This window comes from Meles meles, chromosome 15, assembly GCF_922984935.1.
Source record: "Meles meles chromosome 15, mMelMel3.1 paternal haplotype, whole genome shotgun sequence".
NCBI classification, from domain to species: Eukaryota; Metazoa; Chordata; class Mammalia; order Carnivora; family Mustelidae; genus Meles; species Meles meles.
Window position 1 is genome coordinate 34,842,929 of NC_060080.1, and position 19,708 is coordinate 34,862,636.

General features: G+C 58.1%; 2 protein-coding genes across 5 annotated transcripts in view; one reads left to right on the forward strand and one right to left on the reverse strand.

Moving 5' to 3' along the window:
* Positions 1-5,264, forward strand: part of MTA3 (metastasis associated 1 family member 3) — a 181,645-nt gene extending 176,381 nt beyond the window's left edge. Inside the window, exons 17-19 of one of the 2 annotated variants that reach the window (XR_006815115.1) lie at positions 869-957; positions 1,609-1,722; positions 4,850-5,264. The gene's annotated coding sequence lies outside the window, so the exon portion shown is untranslated. The remainder of the gene's footprint in view (positions 1-868; positions 958-1,608; positions 1,723-4,849) is intronic. The other variant, XR_006815116.1, reaches the window with a different exon arrangement.
* A 1,729-nt stretch (positions 5,265-6,993) lies between these two features.
* ARID5A (AT-rich interaction domain 5A) lies at positions 6,994-19,236 on the reverse strand. 3 transcript variants are annotated; one of them, XM_045979785.1, is made up of 7 exons: positions 19,090-19,236; positions 11,841-11,956; positions 10,224-10,362; positions 9,817-9,869; positions 9,195-9,292; positions 8,766-8,925; positions 6,994-8,416 (listed from the first exon to the last, which is right to left on the reverse strand). In XM_045979785.1, the coding sequence occupies exons 1-7, from the start codon at positions 19,091-19,093 to the stop codon at positions 7,181-7,183; spliced, it is 1,806 nt and encodes a 601-aa protein (XP_045835741.1). In that variant the 5' UTR covers positions 19,094-19,236; the 3' UTR covers positions 6,994-7,180. The 3 variants fall into 3 exon arrangements, with proteins under 3 accessions (XP_045835741.1, XP_045835743.1, XP_045835742.1); XM_045979787.1 differs by lacking the exon at positions 10,224-10,362 and having other exon boundaries at positions 19,090-19,183; XM_045979786.1 differs by lacking the exons at positions 9,817-9,869; positions 10,224-10,362.
* Positions 19,237-19,708: the final 472 nt, after the last annotated feature.

Below are 19,708 nucleotides of genomic sequence, written 5' to 3' on the forward strand. Positions count from 1 at the left end.
ATTTTGGCTCAGGTTGTAATCCAGGTCCTGAGATCGAGCCTGATGGTGTTCCGTGCTGAGTCTGCTTAAGACTCACTCTCTGCCCCCTCCCCCCTTCCCCCTTTGCTTGCTCTCTGTTTCTCTCTCTTTCTCTCAAATAAATAAATCTTTTTTGGGGAAGATTTCATTTATTCACTTGACTCTGAGATAGCGAGAGAGGGAACACAAGCAGGGGGAGTGGGAAAGGGAGAAACAGGCCTCCCACTGAGCAGGACCCTGCTCATTCCCTCTCTCAAATAAATAAATAAATAAATAGTCTTTTAAAAGTCATAGTAATAATATGTTTTTATATATACTTATTTATATATAAATATACAAAATTTATAAATATAAACATAATTTTATGTATAAATATAAATATAAGCATAATTTTATGTATGAAATTTTATACATAAAATTATGCTTATATTTATAAATTTTGTATATTTATATATCATTTCTATATTTATTTTACTTATTTTATTTATATATAATATAATATGTATTATATATTTATTTATATATTTATACATTATTTATGTATTTATATATTTTATATATTTATAAAATTTTTATGTATAAAATTATATTTATAAAATTTTGTGTGTGTGTGTATATCTATCTCCTCTCCTCACAGTCCATGGGGGAAGACCTCTCTTCTCGTTTTGGAAGGGTGGGGTGGGGTGGGGTAGAGCAGCATACCTGGATTTTTCCCAATCTGCCTCCCTATTATGACCCAGGCATTCAATTCAGTAGCTCATGGGCAAGTGATGTCCAGCCCAGGCTTCTAGGATGGGGCTCCTGGCCCAAGCCCTTCTGCCCCACAGCCCTTGCTCCTGTGCTCATGCAGGAGGACCTGACCTGCGGCTGAGATGTGGCGCTAAGTGAGCCCATAAGCACTTGCAGAGGAGGGAGATGAGAACGGCAGCTCTGTGGCAGGTGAGCGTCTTCTACTTCCTAGGTCCTTGGCAGATATTACTAATCAATGGCATCACTTTCACACTGAGTCAACTCAAAGCCAAGCTGGGCAACCAGGAGCAATGAGAGTTGGTGCCTGAGGTGAAGCTGTTGACCCCTCTTGACCCAGGCCCAGATGGGACCCAAAGGTCAGGGTGGGGTGGCTCTGCGTCAGAAGCCAGGCAGGAGGGGCGCCTGGGTGGCTCAGTGGGTTAAGCCGCTGCCTTCGGCTCAGGTCGTGATCTCAGGGTCCTGGGATCGAGTCCCGCATCGGGCTCTCTGCTCAGCGGGGAGCCTGCTTCTCTCTCTCTCTCTGCCTGCCTCTCTGCCTTGTTGTGATTTCTCTCTGTCAAATAAATAAAAATCTTAAAAAAAAAAAAAAAAAAAAAAAGAAGCCAGGCAGGAGAGCCGCAGTCACACACAAGCTGGAATTTCAAAAGCCCCGAGGTAGAGGGCAGGGCTGGGGAGGGGGGTGGGGTACGGGAGTGGGGGGTGAGCCGGGGATGGTCAGGCTGGCCAAGCAGAACTGCAGAGAAGGAGGTGATGATTCATGTGCATCCAGAACCTTACCGAGCACTTTCACTAAATGCCCACAACTCTTGAGGTAGAAATGACTCACTTTCCGTATTACAGATGAGGAGGCAATGGAGGCCCAGGGATGTGTGTTGGCCTGACGTCGCTGGTGGCAGCGGCTGTCTGGTCTACCTGGAAGACACACTTCCTCTGAACTAATAGTTTAGAACACAGGTAAGCACAGAACAAAAGATCAGCTTCTCCTCAAAATTCATCCAGGAGCTTCGGTCGCCAGTGAGGGCTAGGCGCTAGGCTCAGCCAGGTGGTGCTGGGGAGCCCCCCATCAGGAGGAAGGGGGCTGGGAGCATGTGCTGATGTGTGGGGGGATGTCAACACTCGTACTCTGGCCTGGTTCAAGCTACCAGAGAGGCGTCCTTGAACTTGTAGTTGGGAGGAGATGAGCCAGGAGGAGGCCACCCCTGCTGCTGTCTGTGTGTGGTTGTTCAGCTCTCCCTGGGCTCTATGAGCCCCATGGGCTTGCTCCTGCCTGGGTGGGAGTTTCTTGCTGTTACTTGCAAGTATAAAGGACCTAAGAACCCTCACTGACCCTGCGGGGGCATCAGTCTCCCAGCTTGTGTTCTGCCTTCCAGTTCCTTCATCTTCCCTACCCCCCTGCTGCTGCCTCAAGGTGCGGGGTGGGGGGTGGGGGGAGAGCAGGGCCAAGCAGGAGCCCTGGACACCGCGGGGAAGCCTCCCTGGAAGGGGCTGGTGGTGCAGCCATCCTTCTAAGACCCTTGCCCCGAGCCCCTTCTCCCTGTTCTCTTCGGCCCCTTCCCTCCCTGGGAGGTGGGGGGAAGCGGAGGGGCTCATAACCAGGCTGGGCAGCGGCTGGCACTTGCTCTGTGTTCCCGGAAGGGAGTAGCCGGGGAGGAGAGTTGAGGAGCTGGGAAGGTGCTCTCAAGACCAGGACTGTGTTCAAGGTGGGGCGGTCACTGGCCTTTCATCAGTCGATAGACCCTCTCTGCATCTCATTCTGGCTCACAGGGCAGAAGCTAGAAGTGATTATACTCATTTCACAGAGGCACAGAGTGGCCCAGAGAAAGGCAGAGGCTTTGCGTAGCTCAGGAGGTGGGCAGGATGGGCACCCACGCCCACACCCTGTCCAGCCCGCCAAGCGTGCCCCTGCTGGCTCGTGCACCAGGGCCCATGCACAGGCAACTAGGCGGCAACCTGACTGCCCTGCAGGCTCATCGGAAGCCCTGCTGTGTTTCCCCAGCAGCGACCTTCTTGGAGTCACTTGCTTAGGAAACTGATCGCGGGATAACAAGGAGGGAGAGCTGCCACCTAGTGGCTGCACGCGGCAGGACTTTGTCTTGAAGGGTGGGAACGCTGAGCCTGGGTGGGCCCAGTGGCCTGGCTGGAGCTGGGTCCTCTGGGCTTGAGGACAAGCTGGTCTGGGTGAACTTGGGTGAATGATCAGGTGTACCCTGTCCACGGGGCAGTAGCCACTACCGAGCTCCAGGAAATGGTCTCATGCGGCCAGAAATTCTAATTTTTTTTAAAGATTTATTTTTTTATTTGACAGACAGATATCACAAGTAGGCAGAAAGGCAGGCAGAGAGAGAGGAAGGGAAGCAGGCACCCCACTGAGAAGGAGCCAGATGCGGGGGCTCAATCCCAGGACCCTGGGATCATGACCTGAGCTGAAGGCAGAGGCTTTAACCCACTGAGCCAGAAATTCTGATTTTTTAAAGAGAAGCCCAATATCCAAAATTCGATGTGAAATCTCTTGAATTTTAAACACTGGCAACTAGTTACAAAAACATTTATTTAAATGACAAACAAACTAAACACATCTTCAGGCCCCTCTCTGGCAGGCAGGCTCTGGTTTTGAGCTTAAATGGAAATCTCATCCCTGGGGGGCTTCCCCCGCCAGCCACATCCATGCTCACCCTGAGATACTCATCCTGAGATGCTCCCTTACTGGTCCCTCCAGTATGGAACACTTCACACTCACTCCCCTGTGGTTGCTGAGCAAACCCCTGCTTCCAGGCCCCATGGCTCCCCGCTGTGAAGGTCATGCCTGGAGACCTTGACTCAGGTCCTTGATGCAGTCCCTCCTCCCCATCCTCATTCTTGATCTTGATCTTGAAGACTCAGAGGTAGGCCTTGCCCCAAACCACTGCTGTGCTCTTGGGATGATTTCAAAGCTTCCCACAGCCTGGCCTCCTCGCCCTCCCTCCCTCCCCCCGCCCTGTGTGTGTTCCCACCAACCCTCCTGGCAATACAACAGTTTTAGCCGCCCCCTCAATCCCCCTCAGAAGCCACCAGGATCTATGATCCATTGGTCCCATCCTGGGTCCTGGGTCCCTCACTCCTCCCCCCAACTTCCACTCTGTGGCGCCCCCATCGTGATCACCCTTGCTCGACAGATTCTCTGATGCATCTTCCACTTATGTGGGACCCAGCACCCCCCACTCCAACTCCCAGCTCCACAGCCAATGGCCCCAGGTGGCAGAGAGACCACCTCGCTGCTCTAGTCCCGCAGAAATTCCTGCCACTAGCTTCTTTGGGTGGGAACATGGGGATTTCCAGAAGCCCCACAGCCCTGCCCTGTGCAGCCTTGCCCCCACTTTTGGGGATCTCTAGTTGCCCTTCTCCCTCCTCAGACCTCTAACCCCTTAGTGCCCACTCCTGAGAAAGGAAGCACTCGCCAGAGGTGTCCATGACTCCCCCCACCACCGCCCCCCACTCCAGAACTGTGTTCCCGCCTGCCGCCTGTGCTTCTGTAAATGGGTTCCCCACCCCCCTCCCCACCCACCAGCACTGGGTCCCACCCAGAAACCACAGGCCTCTTGTGAGCACGGAGGCCAGGACCCTCCTCTGCTCCAGCTCACTCTGGGACCCAGAAGGGTCCGCACGTCCAGCTTCAGCACCTCTCTCTCCACCATCTCTCCCCCATCTCACTCTGCTCCAACCCTGTAGGTCTGCTAGTTCCTTGGACATATGTCCCCACTCCCACCCAAGGCCTTTATCCTCCCCAGCCCCTCTGCTCTCTGTCCCTGGAGCTGCTTGGCTCTCTCTGTCCCTTCCTCTGCTGTTGCTCAGGGGCTACCTTCTACTGAGACCTCCTGGCCACTCTGCTTAAACTCTGCACCCCAGACATGGGTGGTGGTGACGGCAGCCCGACCCCATGAACGCAGTCAGTGCCCCTGAGTTGTACCCCTAAAAATGGTGAAAATGGTAAATATTATGCTGTTATATTTTGCCACAAAAACAAACTGTACACTCCACTCCCAGCCCTGTTTTCCGACTTCGTGCTGAACTCCTCCGTATTTTAGTTATTCTCTTCCCGCTGTAGAAAGTCAACAACAGGAAGACAGGGGCTTGGATGTTCCGTCCACGGAGGTGTGCCTCCCAACACCTGAAACAGTGCCTGGCACCTGCTAGAACAGTCGCTCGGTGTGTGAAGTGCCTGACACATGGCCTTCTCCTTGAACGGTCACCAGGCAAAGGGGCGGGGATTGTGGGGATGTCCCTTCCAGAATCGCCTCCACCCACTGCCGCCCTCATTCCAATTTTGGTACACGTGCAGCCAAAGCAAGCCCTCCCCGCCGCCCTCAACAGCTTGAATGCCACAGCCCCACAACCTCAGGCGGTGCCCGCCTCTCAAGGAAAGGCGTAGTCCCCAGAGCAACCACCAGAGGGCACCACCACCACAGCGCTGAACCTTCTGTGCCCACGTTCGGCTCCCAGGCGCACACCTCCCACCCCGCGCCAGAGTGAGGCCGCTGTGGCTTTGTGGATGGAAGGGCGCCGCAGCGACCCTGCCGCATCTCAGGCAGGACCCTGCACACAACAAGCAGCCCTCGCCTCCCCCTTCCCTAGGGGAATCTGACCCCCTACCTGGCAGCTCAGCGCCCAGGGCACTTGCAGGGAGGGTGGCAGGGGAACTCGGCCCTCCCGCCCCAATTGTCCACCACTCCAGAAGCCTGGAGAGATGGGCAGCATGCGGGTGCATGTGGGAACCGGGGGCTTAGGACTGGAGGTCAGGTAACTACTCGGGGTGGTATCTGACATTGCCTAGGAGAAAGGTGGGGAATTGAGAGGTCCCCACAGAGCCAAGAACGGTGACTGCCACCGTCCGACTACCCCATCCCTGGTCCCCACTTGGAGGGCAGCTCTCTGGCCTGTGCCCGTCTGAGCTCCCCCTCCACAGGCAGCTTCCAGAATTGGAGGCTGGAGGCAAGAGGAGGCTGGATGGGATAGGTAGGCTGGGTATCCCACCTCCTGGTGCTAGGTATGTTGTGTGTGCCCTGGGCTAGGTTCTGTCCTACTCAGTGTGGCACTGGGCAAACAGAGCCCATCCCTGGCCTCAGCCTACTCATCTGTTAACTGAGTGTGTAGGGCGGGGGGGCCGGGGGTGTCATCACATAGATTGTCCCTCCCATGGCCTGAGCCCCTGAGTATCCCAGAGGGAAGGCAAGTTCCAGCGGTGGATGTCAGAGGCCACCGTTGACCAGTCTGAGGCTGTCGGCTGGGGGCCTGACCCCACACCTACTCCGACCCACCCCCCCACACTGAGTCCAAGATCAGCACTGCCTTTGCAGTAACACATGTGAAGCTTGGCAGGCTGCTGTCCCTGGTTTCTGAGAACAGGCAGCCTGGGGAGGGTATTAGGCTTCGGGGTTTGAACCCCCAGAGCAACCATGGCTAAGAACCTGAGAACCTGGCCACTTCACTCCCCTTTCCCTCCCAAAACCCACCCCCCATGTCGGGAACCTCCTGGTCCGTCCCTGTGCAGCAGAAGAGGGGGAGTGGTATGGGGGCTTTGGGAGGATTCAGCAAGCCCTGTGAGTCCATCACTAAGACCAATTCAGGTCCCCTGCTCACCCTCTGCCCCCAGGGGGACTAACAGCTATGGGACTCATCCTACTGTTCTGTTCGGGGTCCTGTGGCTTAGCTCCGAATACTGGAGTCACACCCAAGCACCTAACTCTGCTCTGTCGCTTCCCTGCCGAAGGAATGAGGCAAGTGACCAGCCCTCCCGAACTTAGATCCCCACCTATATAATGAGGCGGGTAACAGGCAGCTGTCCCGGAGACTCTCCTGGGAAAGCAGATAGAAGGCACAGGACAAACGTCCCCGCCTGCCGAAGTGTGAACAGGAGGCTTTGGGTCCCGCTCTTCAGTGCGGGTGGGAGCGTTTCAGACCCGAGTGGATGCTAGTAGGTCTCCCTCTCGGCTCCCCAGCCATGAGCACGCCCCCGCCCCCCTGCCCCTGGGAAGGGCCGCACCACGCACACCTCGGACGGGGTGGATTCACGCTGGTCTTTTATTGGCTTTTCCGTGGCAGCCTGGATCCCTCAAGCTGCTCCCCCCTCCTCAGCCCTGAAGCACCTTCCTGGCTTCCACTCTGGGGACCTCGCTGGGAGCGGCCAGCTGGGCACCGTCTTCTCCCAAGTCCCGGCCAACAACTGGGGCTCCAGGCTCGGGCTGCTTCCTTGAGACAAACCCGGGTTTCCCACGGCCTCCCCTTTGGTGCCAGGTTCCCTAGGCAGGGGTGCGTTCCTGCGTTGGGCACAGCCAAGCTCTCCCGGGGACTAGGCTCCAGCCCAGACCCCGGGCAGTGCCTCCCTGGCTCAGGCCCGTTCAGACCCCGCACAGCACAGCGCAGCGCAGCGACCTCCGGGCTAAAGCTTGGTGTTGAGGTGGAAGAAGTGGGGTGCCGCGTAGGTTGTGGCAGGAGGCACGTGCCATGCGGACGAGGCCGGGCAAAGTCTGTGGCGGAGGGTGCTGTCGAAGGACGCTGGGGGGAAGTGCATCAGACCCGTGGCCATGGGTGAGGGCGCTGTCGTGGCCAGGAAGTGGGCTGGGAAGGCAGGGATGACGAGGGGGCTGAAGGGGAGTGTGGCCTGGCCCTTTAAGTGATCCGGGGTGCCGGCAAAGTTCAGCGGGCAACGCAGCATGCTGCCCCTATAGGCCTCAGGAAGAGCAGGCCCCAGCGTGGGGCCCAGCAGGCAGGATACAGCCAAGCCAGACCCCACAGATTTGGCCCCACACTCCTTGGCATCCATCTCCTTAAGAAAGGGAGACACGGCCCGCAGTTTTTTGCCACCAGGAGCAAACCCCTCTTCTTCCAGGCTACGCTTGTTGCTCAGGCCTGTGCTGCTAGGGAAGGCAGAGAGGGGAGCAGGGCTCTCAGCTGGTACCTTGGCCATGGGGGACACCCAGCAGGCTTTGGGCTTGGGGTAGGGGCTGCCCTTCCTAGAGCTGCCTTTCTGGAATGCAGATGGGCGGTTGGCGTCCCCGCCCCACACCAGCTGGGGCTCCTTGACCGCCAGGCCCTCCTCTTTGCCAGGAGGCCCCAAGAGCACCCCATCTTTAAAACTGGGGAAGAAGTCCCGAGGGCGCTGGCTGACAGGCTTCAGCACCTCAGTGGGGTACGCATGGAAACAGCCAGTGAAGATGGGGGCTGGCAGGTGGGGACCCGCTGGAGCCTCCTCCCTGAGGCTGCCGCCAGGGGCCTGTAATCCCTGCTGAGGGCTCAGCCGGTGCCTGGAGTTCTCAGCTGGCTTTCCTGGGCGCTTCGGACTTTCCGAGAGAACAGCTGCGGAGGCCTGGGGGTCCCTGTTAGGGCTGCCGGCCCCATGGCGACAGCCCTCTTCCTGGCACTGCAAGGCTTCTGCCTTGCTCACCTGGGCCAGGAGTTTCTTTTTGGCCAGTGGTGACATGATGCCATGTGTTCCTTTGCAGTAGAAGCTGGACAGGAGCCGCTTGTAGGCCTCAGGGCAGCCGCTGGTGCCCGTGAACGGTAAAGAGGGCCCCAGGGCCGGGCCTGGCTGTTCTGGGCCCTCCCTGGGGGGTTCCTGGCTGGGAAGCTGTGCCAGGTCAGGGGCAGCATCGGTTTTTGTCTTTCCAGGCACCATCTAGAAGGAGAAAAGGCCATGTCTCAGGGTTGGGTGTGAGGCGAGTACCGTGACCTGGGGACCCCATGGCAGCTAGGGGCATACCCAAGAGCCTCTGTTTGCCCTTCCAGCACCTTTGTGAGAAGTTTCCCAAAAGTATTCTGTCCTCTGAACAGACACAGTCTGGTATCAGGACACAGGGCCTGGTGACCAAGGTGCAGACTGGAGTTCAGACCGGACATGGCCCCCCACGGATCTGCCCTCAGAGCAGGTTCTGGGTTTCCTGGGCAGGGAGCTCTGCAGCCATGGTGTGGGCGGGGAGAGCGAGGCCCAGGGTCCGCTGGTGGCCCCAGGCAGGCTCAGAGCTTACCTGGTCCAACCGTTTCTCCTCCTTGGCCTTCTTCAGCTTCTCAGGGGCCCCGTCATCGCCCCGGGGCTCCTTGGCCATCTTGTACTGCTTCCTGGGCTTGGAAGGGGGCAGCGGCTTGTCGTCCTCCCCCTTCAGATGCCGCACATATGGAAGCACCAGCCTGAGGAGGAGGACAGCGTGTCCACCCGGAGGCCGGCCCATGCCACACCTCCCCGCCGTCGAGGTCCCCTGGCCTCCCCGCACCGTCAACACTCCTGCCCGCCCCTGGGGCCCATGCTCTTCCTCGTCTGGGCTGGGATGAGCACAGCGCACACTGCTCAGGAGGCCCATGGTGTGTCCACACCACACCCCACTCCTGGCCCTGCCGCAGCTGTGCCCTGTTCCATGGTGCCGGCCAAGGTCACCGCCGGGGTCTCCGGCCAGCCGTACCTCTCGTAGTGGCGGCGTGTGCACGTGGCCGCACTCGTGCTGCCCGGGCTGCCCCCCAGCTCGTCGTACACGTTCTTCCAGAGGCGGCGGCCCGTCACCTGCAAGGGCACCATGTGAGGCCACGACCAGCGCACGCTCACTGGCAGTGGGGCATCCTGGCAGCTCCAGGCCCCCACTTGGCAGGGATGGGGGCGAGGACTGCAGTTTTGCAGCTGCTTCTCCAGCAGCGGCAGTGGGGCGGTGGGGCTCCCCTGGCCGCTAGCCAGTTCTCCCCCCTAGGGCCCGCCGCCTGACTGCCAGCCAAGCAGCTTTCCCGGCACTGGGGGCTGGGGGGGGGGGGTCGGGGGGCGGGTGAGAGGTTGCACGAGGAAGATAGAACAGATGGGAAGACAGGAAAACTTGCTTTGAGCAGCAAGTACCAGGACAAGACAGGCCCTCTTCCCCACAGCATGCGGGACAGCTGGGGAAGAAGCAGGGTTTGGGGCCCTGCCTCTTCCTCCTTTCTGGCCGTGAGGACAGCTCTGTCCCCAGACCAGGCTCTTCCTCCCCAGGACTCCACAGGGCCCAGGGGGTACGGGGTGCAGGATGCCACATGCTAAGGACTCAGATATACCCTCCTTACCATCTCATAGGCCCCCAGCTTCTCCACTGCTTTGTAGATTTTCCACAGGTTAACTGGAGAAGAGAGAGGGCAGGGCCCCGTCAGTCTCCATGGGAGGAAGGGGTAGCCAGCGGCCCATTCCCCTGGACCTGTCAGGTGGGCACAGAACCAGCACACGCCCAGACAGGGTCACTGCAATGGATGGCTGGGCCAGGCCCTGAGGGCTGGGGGCCTGGTGGCTGGTGAGGACAGAAATCCGGCCCCACCCACTGCAGCCCTGCTCCTGGAGGGGGGCGCCCTTTCTGTGTGCAACCCCTGTGGGCTGGCATCACCCGGGGCTGCCCAGAGTGGGGGTGCCTGCCCAACACCCTGCCTGGATGGGATCCCCTACCGGGCTCCCCCTCCCTGCCTGCACCCCAGGGACGCACTCTGCTTGAAGCCGAGATGGGGCACCCTCTCGATGGGCGTGTGTCGCTCCTTCATGAACTTGTAGAGGCTGACCAGGAAGGCCTGCTCCTCCTCCCGCTCCTGGTCCTCCTCCCGCTCCCCGCCTGCCTCGGGGGAGTCCTGGAAAGAACAGGAGGCATTGGGATGAGCCCCCAGTTGGTGGGTGGCTGGGGACAGACGGAACCACCGGCTGCTGCTGGGGAGGAAGGAGTGGTGTGGCCCCCAACCCCAGGCTCCTGCAGGAGGAAGCAGGCCCCCAGGCGCCCAGCTTACAGCTCTGGGCTAGAGCGCCTGTTTCTGGCATCAGAAAGGTGCATCTGTCAGCTGTTAGTGCCCAGGACCCCGGGTAACGGTCCACAGGGACCCGGTTCCAGAGACAGCCAGAGGAGCAGCCCTGCAGCTTCTCCAGGCTCTCTAGGCACAGACCACTTCTCTGTCGTGCTCTAGATTTGTTCTGTCTGCATCTCGGCTCCTCTATCAGACTGTGAGCTCCTGATGGCAGGCTGCTGGGGACCTCTGTGGTCAAAGCCAAAGAAATGAAGTGCCTGGTGTTTTCTGGCATTGTAGGGTCCTGTGTCCACCGAGCCTTTGCCGTGGAGGCCTGCCTCTCTGAGCCACCAATCTGTTGGCGAAGCCCTGTCCTGGGTTCCTGACGGCCCTCTGTCAGGTGCACCAGACTTTCGGTTTCTGCTTCCAGAGGGGCAATTTCTGCTGAGGCTTTTCATTTGTTGGTGGCTCAGGGCAGAGGGGTACGGTTGGGCTGGGGCTCGGGGCTTGGAGAACAGACAGCTCTCAGGTCCTGGATGGGGACGCCCCAAACACCAGAAGCAGGTAAATCATCTGGGCAGGAAACAGTCCAGAGAGCTGTGCGTTCCCAAGATACTCATGCACCACGGCAGTGTTTCTGACCCCTGATAACAAACGGCTCACGAACTCATGCGTCACCTAAGAAACTGTAACGTACTGGGGACCCCGAGAGCTGGTCTGGTGCAGGCCTCAGAAGGAAGGCACTCTCGCGGCCGCTCTTCCCGTGAACCCGCTTTTCCACGCAAGCTGGTAAGAGCTGTTACCGTTTCCAACAACTCCTCCGTATGGATCGGGATTTTCACTCCAGACTGTGCCACCAGAGCAAACAGCCGGAAGGAGTGGCTGTTGAGGCCAGAGCTCCACAACGTCCCCCGTGGCTCCCTCTCAGACCACACTCACCAAAACAGCCTCAGTGGTCTCACTGAGTGACTGTGAACTTGGAGGGAGGCATGGGTGTACGTGTGGCTTGTCCTAAAACAGTGCTTTTATCTGCTTTATTCATCGGGGTTCTGGGCAAATCACTTGCTAAGAGGGTTCTGCTAGGACAGCTAAGTCTGAAACCCCTGCCACAGGTGACGGGCGGGTCCTGGGTCCCTGGCTCCCAGCTCCCACAGCTCCTGATGGAGGCTGGAAACCGCAGGGCCGGGCCCCGCTCCTGGCTCTGCCGGCTGGAGGGTTGGGAATACACCCTCCTGAGAGCCTGGGGAGTCCCCAAGTTCACCTGGGAGGCCGTGCACAGGGGAGGGGGGAGGGCAGGGAAGAGGCTCCCCAGGGGCCAACCCCCAACTCACCTCCAGATGGACGGGGCTCTGGCTCCTGCTCTGCTCACCATGGGGTTGAGGGGACACAGATGGGTCAAGGGATTCACCCTCCTCTGACTGTTTCTTTTTCCCTTTGACAGGAGGTGCTGCAAGGAGAGAAGCAGAGGGGGAGGGGGAGAGAGCACTTGAGGTACAGGCTGAAGAGCAGGCAGTGAGGCGCGGTCTTCCAGGAGAGATGGCAGGTCCTCCCACCCGCTACCGAACCCGGCAGATGGGAAGCCGTGTGTCCTCTGCCCCCTGGGCCCTGACTGCACGCAGGCTGGCTCTCCGCAGGGGCCTACGGGGTCACCCTGGCGGCCCACGCTGCTCTCCCTCCTCTCTGCGGGGCTCACCCCCAACGGGGCCCCACACCTGCTGCTGTTCCCTCCTCTGTTCTGGCCAGCCCCCATGTCTTTGAAGGAAAGACCACCTAAACCACCCCGGAGTCAAGTCAGAGGAGGGTAAGGTTGGGGCTGCGGTGCTCAGGGAAATCCTGTCTCAAAAGCTGCCCCACATTCAGGCAGAGTTTCCACAGCCCCTTGGCCAAACTGGGAAGTTGCTGAGGTTCCCGCATTCGGGAGTCCAGAAGCATCAGGGCAGGTGCTGGATCCTCCAGGAGGAATCAAGACTAGAAGCTCCTGTTTATGAAACATCGGACCTTTTCACGCGCACCTGCAGAGTCCTAAGTGCCCCTAATTAGGCCACTTGCTCCTCTCACCTGCAAGGGTCTGGTAGCCCTCCAGGTCTCACCCAACAAGCCACTTCCTCTGGGTGGCCTTCCTCAGCCCCCAGCCAAGCACAGCGCTCCTGTTTCTCATCACCCTTTTGGTGATTCACAGCCACCGGGACCCACTGCCCGCCACATGTCAGGCTTCCTGAAGATTCAGTGAGGCCCCCCCGCCAGTACCCCGCACAGTGGGTGCCAGGTTTCAGGGAGCAGGCGCGAGTCTCACAGCAACCTGCAGCGGGGTGGGGCTGGATTTTACTAAGGGCAGCCATGATCTGATAGCTGCAGAAACTTCTAGAAACCCCTGGAATACTGGAACCGGCCTCAGGCTCGCTGACAGGCCGCAGGGCACCTGCGCTCAGGAGCCCAGGTCGTTAGATCACCTTTTCTCTCCTTCTAACTCGCCTTTCCTTTTTGTTAGCCTAGTGTGAGCTGTCCCATTCTCTGGGTTTGCTCCCACTTGGGAAATCCCTCCTGCTGGGCACCTGTGACAGTCCCCTCTGGTCCTGGAGAGAGAATCTCCTAACAATAAACCCAGACCCATGTGACCCACGTGGCCAGAACGGGCAGGTGACACTTCACTCATGCCCTGTGGGTCACTGGCTCTTGCACGTATGTTCTCCTCTTCTGAAGTCAGAGAGGCCAAGTTGCCTGTTCCCGAAGAGACCAGGGCTCAAAACGAGGTCTCTCTGAGCACCAAGCCAAGTGGCCTGGCCGCCACTGTGGCTGCTGTCGTTACCACCAGGATCTGCGGAGCCTTGATGAAGAGTTTGAATAAGCCTGGGGGGAGAAACCCACGCTAAGTCTTGTCCAAAAAAAAAGACAATCGGCCTTCCTCTCAGGCTGGCTTCTGATCAATCAAGACATGATCAATATCCAAAAATAACAAGGTGTTAACAACTGAACCCCCCCACCCCCGCCCAGCAGGCTGATCCCTTTCCTACTGCATTCTTGGGTGACTCTGTGCCTCAGTCTTCCCTTCTGTGAAACGGGAGAGAACGACCTTGAGTCCTTTGCTCACTGTCCTCGGATTGGTGAAGTCTCCCGCGTCAGTGGCAGACCCGCTTCCACAGCTCTTCTCCTTGCTCCCCCTGCCTCCCTGTTTTCACACCCTCTCTCCTTCTTTCCCACTGGCCCAGCTTCTCGGCATCAAAGGACTCTCTCCATCCTGAGTCCCTCCCTGTGGTGTTACTGTGGCTTCTCACTGGAGCTGCCTGCACACTTGCTCCAGGCCCCTGGCAAGTCACTGCCCTTGACCACCGAAGACTAAGGTGGTAGGACCAGGGCCCGCTGGAATCACGAGGGAGCACTTTGAGACTCTGATGACTGTGTTCCCCTACTCCCCCGCCCCAGTCTGATTTAAGGTGCAGCAAGGAGCATCAGAGTTTAAGGCTCCCTGAGGATCTCAAAGGGCGAGCCAGTTTGAGAGCCATGGGGCCCGAGGATCTCTGTCCCTTCTACCTGGTTCCAGAGTTGGTGAGCTCTGGCTGGGCCACACTGAGGGAAACCTCCTGGAGTCGGGCACTCAGGTTACCTGGAAAGGAGGTCACCAATCTGAGCTGTTTAACCCCAGACAGGAAAGGACCAGAGCTCTTGCCTAGAGCTACAAAGGGAAATGCTCTCTTTATCTTTGTGTCCAGCTGAGTCCCCAAATGAACTCAGCCTCCCTTCTCTTCCAACCAGGCTAGCTAGCAATGCTCTCTGCCCTGGCAGGGCCTTCTGGGCCTCCACCTGCATAGCCTTAGCTGAGGGAGAGCCCCCTCTTTCTCCAGGAAGCCCTCTGTCCTGTGCCTGGCTCCCCCACACCCTCCTTTCCCCAGTCATATGTAGACCAGAGTTCCCGCTAATCTTCATTTGGAAAAGGGGTCTGCTAGGAAAGCTAAGTCTGAGACCCCTACCACAAGTGACAGACAGGTCCCCCATCTACCGGCCAGGCTCCCAGCTCCCCCACTGTCCAGTGCAGCTGACACAGGGCTGGGCTGCTCTCCCGGCTCTGCAGGGGAAGGAAGGGGCTTGGGGACCAGAAATCCTAGGTTCCCAGCCACATCCAGCCTGCAGAGGCAGGAGAGTCCCCCTTGCTCCTGAATGACTGCTGCTGCCAGGAGCCACTGAGTTCCTGTCCCTCTCTCACCACAAAGCCTCAGATGCCCCATTGTAAAGGGGAGGTGGATCCACTCTGCGAGAAGAAAACCTCTGCTTGCCAAGGAACTGTCATTCAGACATGGCTTTTTCCATCCAGGAAGCAATGATGACAATAACGGTGATTATTATTTCATGTTTACTTTCAACACATCTGGGATCTATAAGGTGTGAGATCGGGATCTAATCCTATTTCCCCCCAATGGTTAGGTGGTCCCAGTACAGACCAAGTGATGCCCTTCCCCCCAGCAATCTGAAATGCTACTCTCCCATAATCTAAAGGCTGAGAAGGAACACATCTGAAACTGTTTCTGGACTTTTCTGTTCTGTTTCATTAACTGCGGCATGCCCGCACCGGTGCACACTGTTTTAACTGTAAAACAGCTTACTGTCCAGAGGGCAAGTGCCCCATCATTAGTCTTTTTAAATCATTTTTTTCTGAACTTCAGCATAGTTTTATCACATTCCTTCAAAAAAGAAAACAAACCACTGGGGTTTTGGTTGAATTGCATTTAAATTTAGCAATCACTTTGAAGAGAAGTAACTCCTTTCCGATGCGGCATCTTTGGGACCACACGTCTCCCAGATTCAGGCTTCCCCCTGCTGTCCTCAGATATTCCTTCTTAAAGGTCCTGTGTTTCCCATTAAGCTTATCCTTCAGGTTTGGGGCAGCTAGATAGTAGCGTGAGAAAAGCTTTGGTAACCTACAGTAGAACTTTGCTCTATAGCCACCGCTGTTCCCTCCTGTCACTGCTGGAAAGAGGACGGGGGCTGCGTAGTTGGGCCAGGATAGGAGCCCTTGGCCCCTGGTGACCCAGTGCCTCACTGGGCAGTGAGTAGGGGTGGCCGAGTGCTGGGCAGGGGGATTGCCCAAGGCCCTTCTGGCACTGGGAACCTGATATCTGTTTAACTCCATGGCCTGTGTTGAAGTCAAGCTTAAACCCAGGTCAGAGTGCTTCGGCAGCACATACACTAAAACCCCCAGGTCCGAAAGTCACAGCAGGGAAGAGGTTGGTTTAAGTCACTAAGTCCAAGGAGGCTGCTTCCTGAAGGCTGCTTGTTCTCGAGCGATTCCCTATTTTTCTCTTCACACTATATACACTCCACCAGCTCCAATCAGTGCTCCTGGTGGGCCCTGGACTAGGCATGTTTGGACATTGCTTCACTTACAGATACAACATACAAGGATCCCAGAGGTTCAATAACTCGCCTGAGGTCGCGCTTCCTAGTGACAAAGCTGGGATTCAGAACCAGAGCAATCTGTCCCAGGGCTCCGAACCCTGCAATCTAGGGTTTTTTAACAGAAGCAGGGGGTCCCTAATCTCCCACCTCACCACTCCTGTTAATCTGCTGAAAAGAGTCTGCCTCTACTGATAAGCTAATAATCAGGCAGGAGCGGGACAGGAGTGCGGGGAAGGAGCTCTGACTCCGGAGTCAGAGCCCCTTCCACCAAGTCAGCCTCTGCTTCAGGGCTGCCGCTCCCCTGTCTGCACCGTGGGTATGCCAGACCCCCATGCATCTGATGTTCTAAGCAGAACAAAGTGAGAAACAAGGCTTCCCACACAAACAACAGCCAAGCATGTGCTTGTGTACACAGGCCTCCCCGCTGTGTGTACACACCCCCCACGGGGAGATCGGAGGTCTGCGTGTCCTGCTCACTCCCCTCTGTGTGTCACTGTCCAGAGCACTGTGGGGCCGGGAGCAGGTGCTCCATAAACAGCCGCAGGGGTGCAGTATGAGCTACTTGATCTCAGATGCTCCTGGTGCAGAGAGGGGCTTGGGCTATGACTAGTTCAAGGCCATAGAGTCTGTCAGAGACCTAGTGCCAGACCCCACCACCTACCACCTATATCTCCTCTCTCTCATCCTCCCTCGTTCCCTCCTCCCCCTCCATATCTCTCTCTCTCTCCTCTCTTTTCTCTCTCTCTCTCTCTCTCTGCCTGCCCTGCCCCGCCCCATTCACCCTTGGTGTAATGGGAAGGAAGCAACACTTCCTTTCATGAAAAGTCACCCACTGGGAGCACTGCGTCAATTACGACAATAATGGTAACAGGCGTCTCAATAACAACCAGCAGAAACCGCCCCACCTCGCCCGAGGTTGTTGGCTTAAGTTTCTCTTAGTTTGAGCTGGAGCTAAAACAAAGACAGCCTTTGAGGCAGCCCATCCACTCTGTGGCCCAGAAGCCGGCTGCCTGGCGGAGTCTCGGTGCGGAGCTCTCACCAGTGGGTAGTGTGGGGAGGGAGGAGATGCCAAGGGCTGTGCTCTAGACAGCACTGAGGATAGCCGAGCTGGACACGGGACCCCTGAATGCACAGGGTACAGCTTCTGCCCGGCTCTGCCTCAGTGTCTCAGCCGGGGCCTGGGGGAAACAGGGTTTGAGAGCAGAGGGGCCAAGATGACAGTCTTGAGAGAAATAGAGAAAGGAAGGGGACATGAGGGCTCCAAATATAAGACTACCAACTCCTAACCCCACTGGGACGCCTGTCCCCCTTTTGCCAGCTCTGGTATGTCCTTAAAGACCCTATTCGGGACTAGGCTGACTCCTCACTGTCGCGCCTCTCCAGGCCTGGGAGGTAGCTGATAATAGTAACAGTTTCTCCTAAGGATGGTTTCCTATGTCCCCATGAACTATATTTCATGTTCTCATTCCACCTCTGGAGAAACCAGGCTCTGTGGCTTGTCCAAGACATGGCCCAAGAGTAGACACACGGCCAGGATGGGAGGAAGGCTGCCTAACTCCTGCCTGGGGCACTCCATGGCCTATTGCTTCTCCACCCCCCAACCCCCACTCAGAGACCCCAGGGGCCTAACAGGGGTGTGTGCAGTACCTGGTCAGTTTACCACCATGTAACAGGAAGGCAAGAGGGAGGGGAGAGGTGTTGGAGGACTGCCTCTCCAGACCTCACTCTAAGCCTCATTTTCTCTGACTGGATGTCAAAGAAAGAGGGCTTGATCTTCTGAGGTCCTTTCTACCTCTCCTCTGCCACTCCAGAGTTCTAGCCCCAGGTGGGTGCCCAGGGTTCCATGGAGTCTGGAACTCGGTGGTGGTTGGGGAGGGGGGGACGGCAGACTCTCTAGCCACTATCTCCCATTCCTCCTTTGCCCCGGCAGGCATCTGGGCGCAGAGATGCTGACGCCCCCAATAGTGGTCCTCAGGAGGGGGGCAAGAAGTACCTGTTGGCCTCCCCTCGGCCCCGCAGACTCCTCCCAGCTGGCTAACCACCCGGCAAACAAAGGGCCGCTGGGCCTGGCCAGCGCAGTGACCCCAGACCTGCACCATGAGCCCTCGCAGTCCGGCGCTTGGAAGGCCCAGCCACCCGCCCCCCCCCCAACGTCGGCGGGGCTGGGGGGACTTGAACCCCGCTTGAGGGCGCCCCCGGGACACTCTGCGGGAGGGACCGAGATGCGGCCACTCCGCGGCTCTGCCAGAGCGCGAAGCCAAACATCTCGCGCGTTCGCAGCCTGAGCTTCAACTCTCAGCCCCCGTCGCTCCCGGGGCTGCCACCCTGTCCCATCTGGAGACCGGAGGAAAGAAGAAAAAAGCCAAGAAAGAAGACGACAGCAAAGAGGGAAGCTACTGCCGGCGGGCAGAAGAAGATGGACAGGGCCAAGAATAAGAGAGAATGGAGAGGAAAAGAGAAAAGGGAAGAGAAAAGAGAAAGAGAAAGGGTAGGGGGCGGGAAGCCGGTAACCGCCGAAGGATCAGAACACCCCTCTACTGAAAGAGGAACAGTTGATTCTTCAAAGTGCATTGAGCAAGTTCTTCAAAACCCGCGCAGAGTCACTTTCAGGAAACGGCGGCCGCAGTGGAAAGCGCCCAGCGCGCGCCCAGGGACCCCGGTGCCTCTTCTCGGCGGCGCCGGCGAGTTCTGAGAACCGCGGGGATGGGACGGGGCGGGCGAGGGGGGAGGGCAAATGGGGGCTGGGAGGCAGAGAAACTGCTGCGGACAGCCTGTCACAACAAATTAGCTGAGACCAGCTCGAGATTGAAACCACAGCAGGAAGTGGGATGACAGAACCGTACAGGACTTGGTAAATTTCAGCCAAAAGACGACGAAAAGAGTTTCGAGATAAACGTCCGGGAAGCCCCTGGCCGCCAAAACTTTTTGTCTTTCCTTTTTTCGAAGAGTGTGCACCGACACCCAGCCTCACCCTCTCCCGCGCAGGGCGGAGGGCGCTGGCGCCCCAGGCCGGGCTAGGTCGCCGGCGCCCTGGACCGGGAGTCCACTCCCCACCCACCCCCCCCAGTCCCGCTTCGCCCCTCCTAGCGGCCCCGACGGCCACGAGGACCTGAAGGGGATCTGGCAGGGCAATCTCGCCCGCCTCCACGGGGCCGCCAGCCTCGTCCCGGGACAGGCCACGGAGCCGCTTACCCATGGCCCGGCGAGGTCCGTCGGCGCCCGCCCGAGGGCCTCGGCACGACCGGCTCTCCGACCCCGCGCTCTCCGCGCGACTGGCCGGCGGCGCCGCAAGCCTGCCGCCTCCCCGCGGCCCAGTCCCGCCCCGCCCCGCCCCGCCCGGGCACCGCCCCCGCCCCGCTCTGGGCTCCGGTTGGTGCGTCCAATTTTTCCGCGAGGGGGCGGGGGCCGCCCCCGAACCCGGGGGCCTCTGGGAGTTGTAGTGCGCTTTTCGTCTCCCCAGGCTCAGAGACCCAGGTATCTGAAGGAGGCTCTTTGGCTACAGGGCCTGAGGCAGGACACCCTGGAATCACTGCTGTCTGTGCCTTAAGGGGCAAAACTAGTCTTGGAAAATTCCTCCTTGCTCTTCAGTAGGGCACTGGGGCTGAGTGGGGTGAGCAAACTGCTTCTGACTTTGACTTGAACTGGGTCATGGGTATTTTCCAACTCCCTCCCACACCAACATGGAAGTAGAGGTGGTTGGTGTTAGCTAAACACGGCTAGCCCAAACTAGTGCGTCCTTTGGTCAAAGTTCTGTGGGGTCCCAGAAACACCTGGGGCCGGAAGCCTGCCCACTGTGGCCAATGTCCATAGA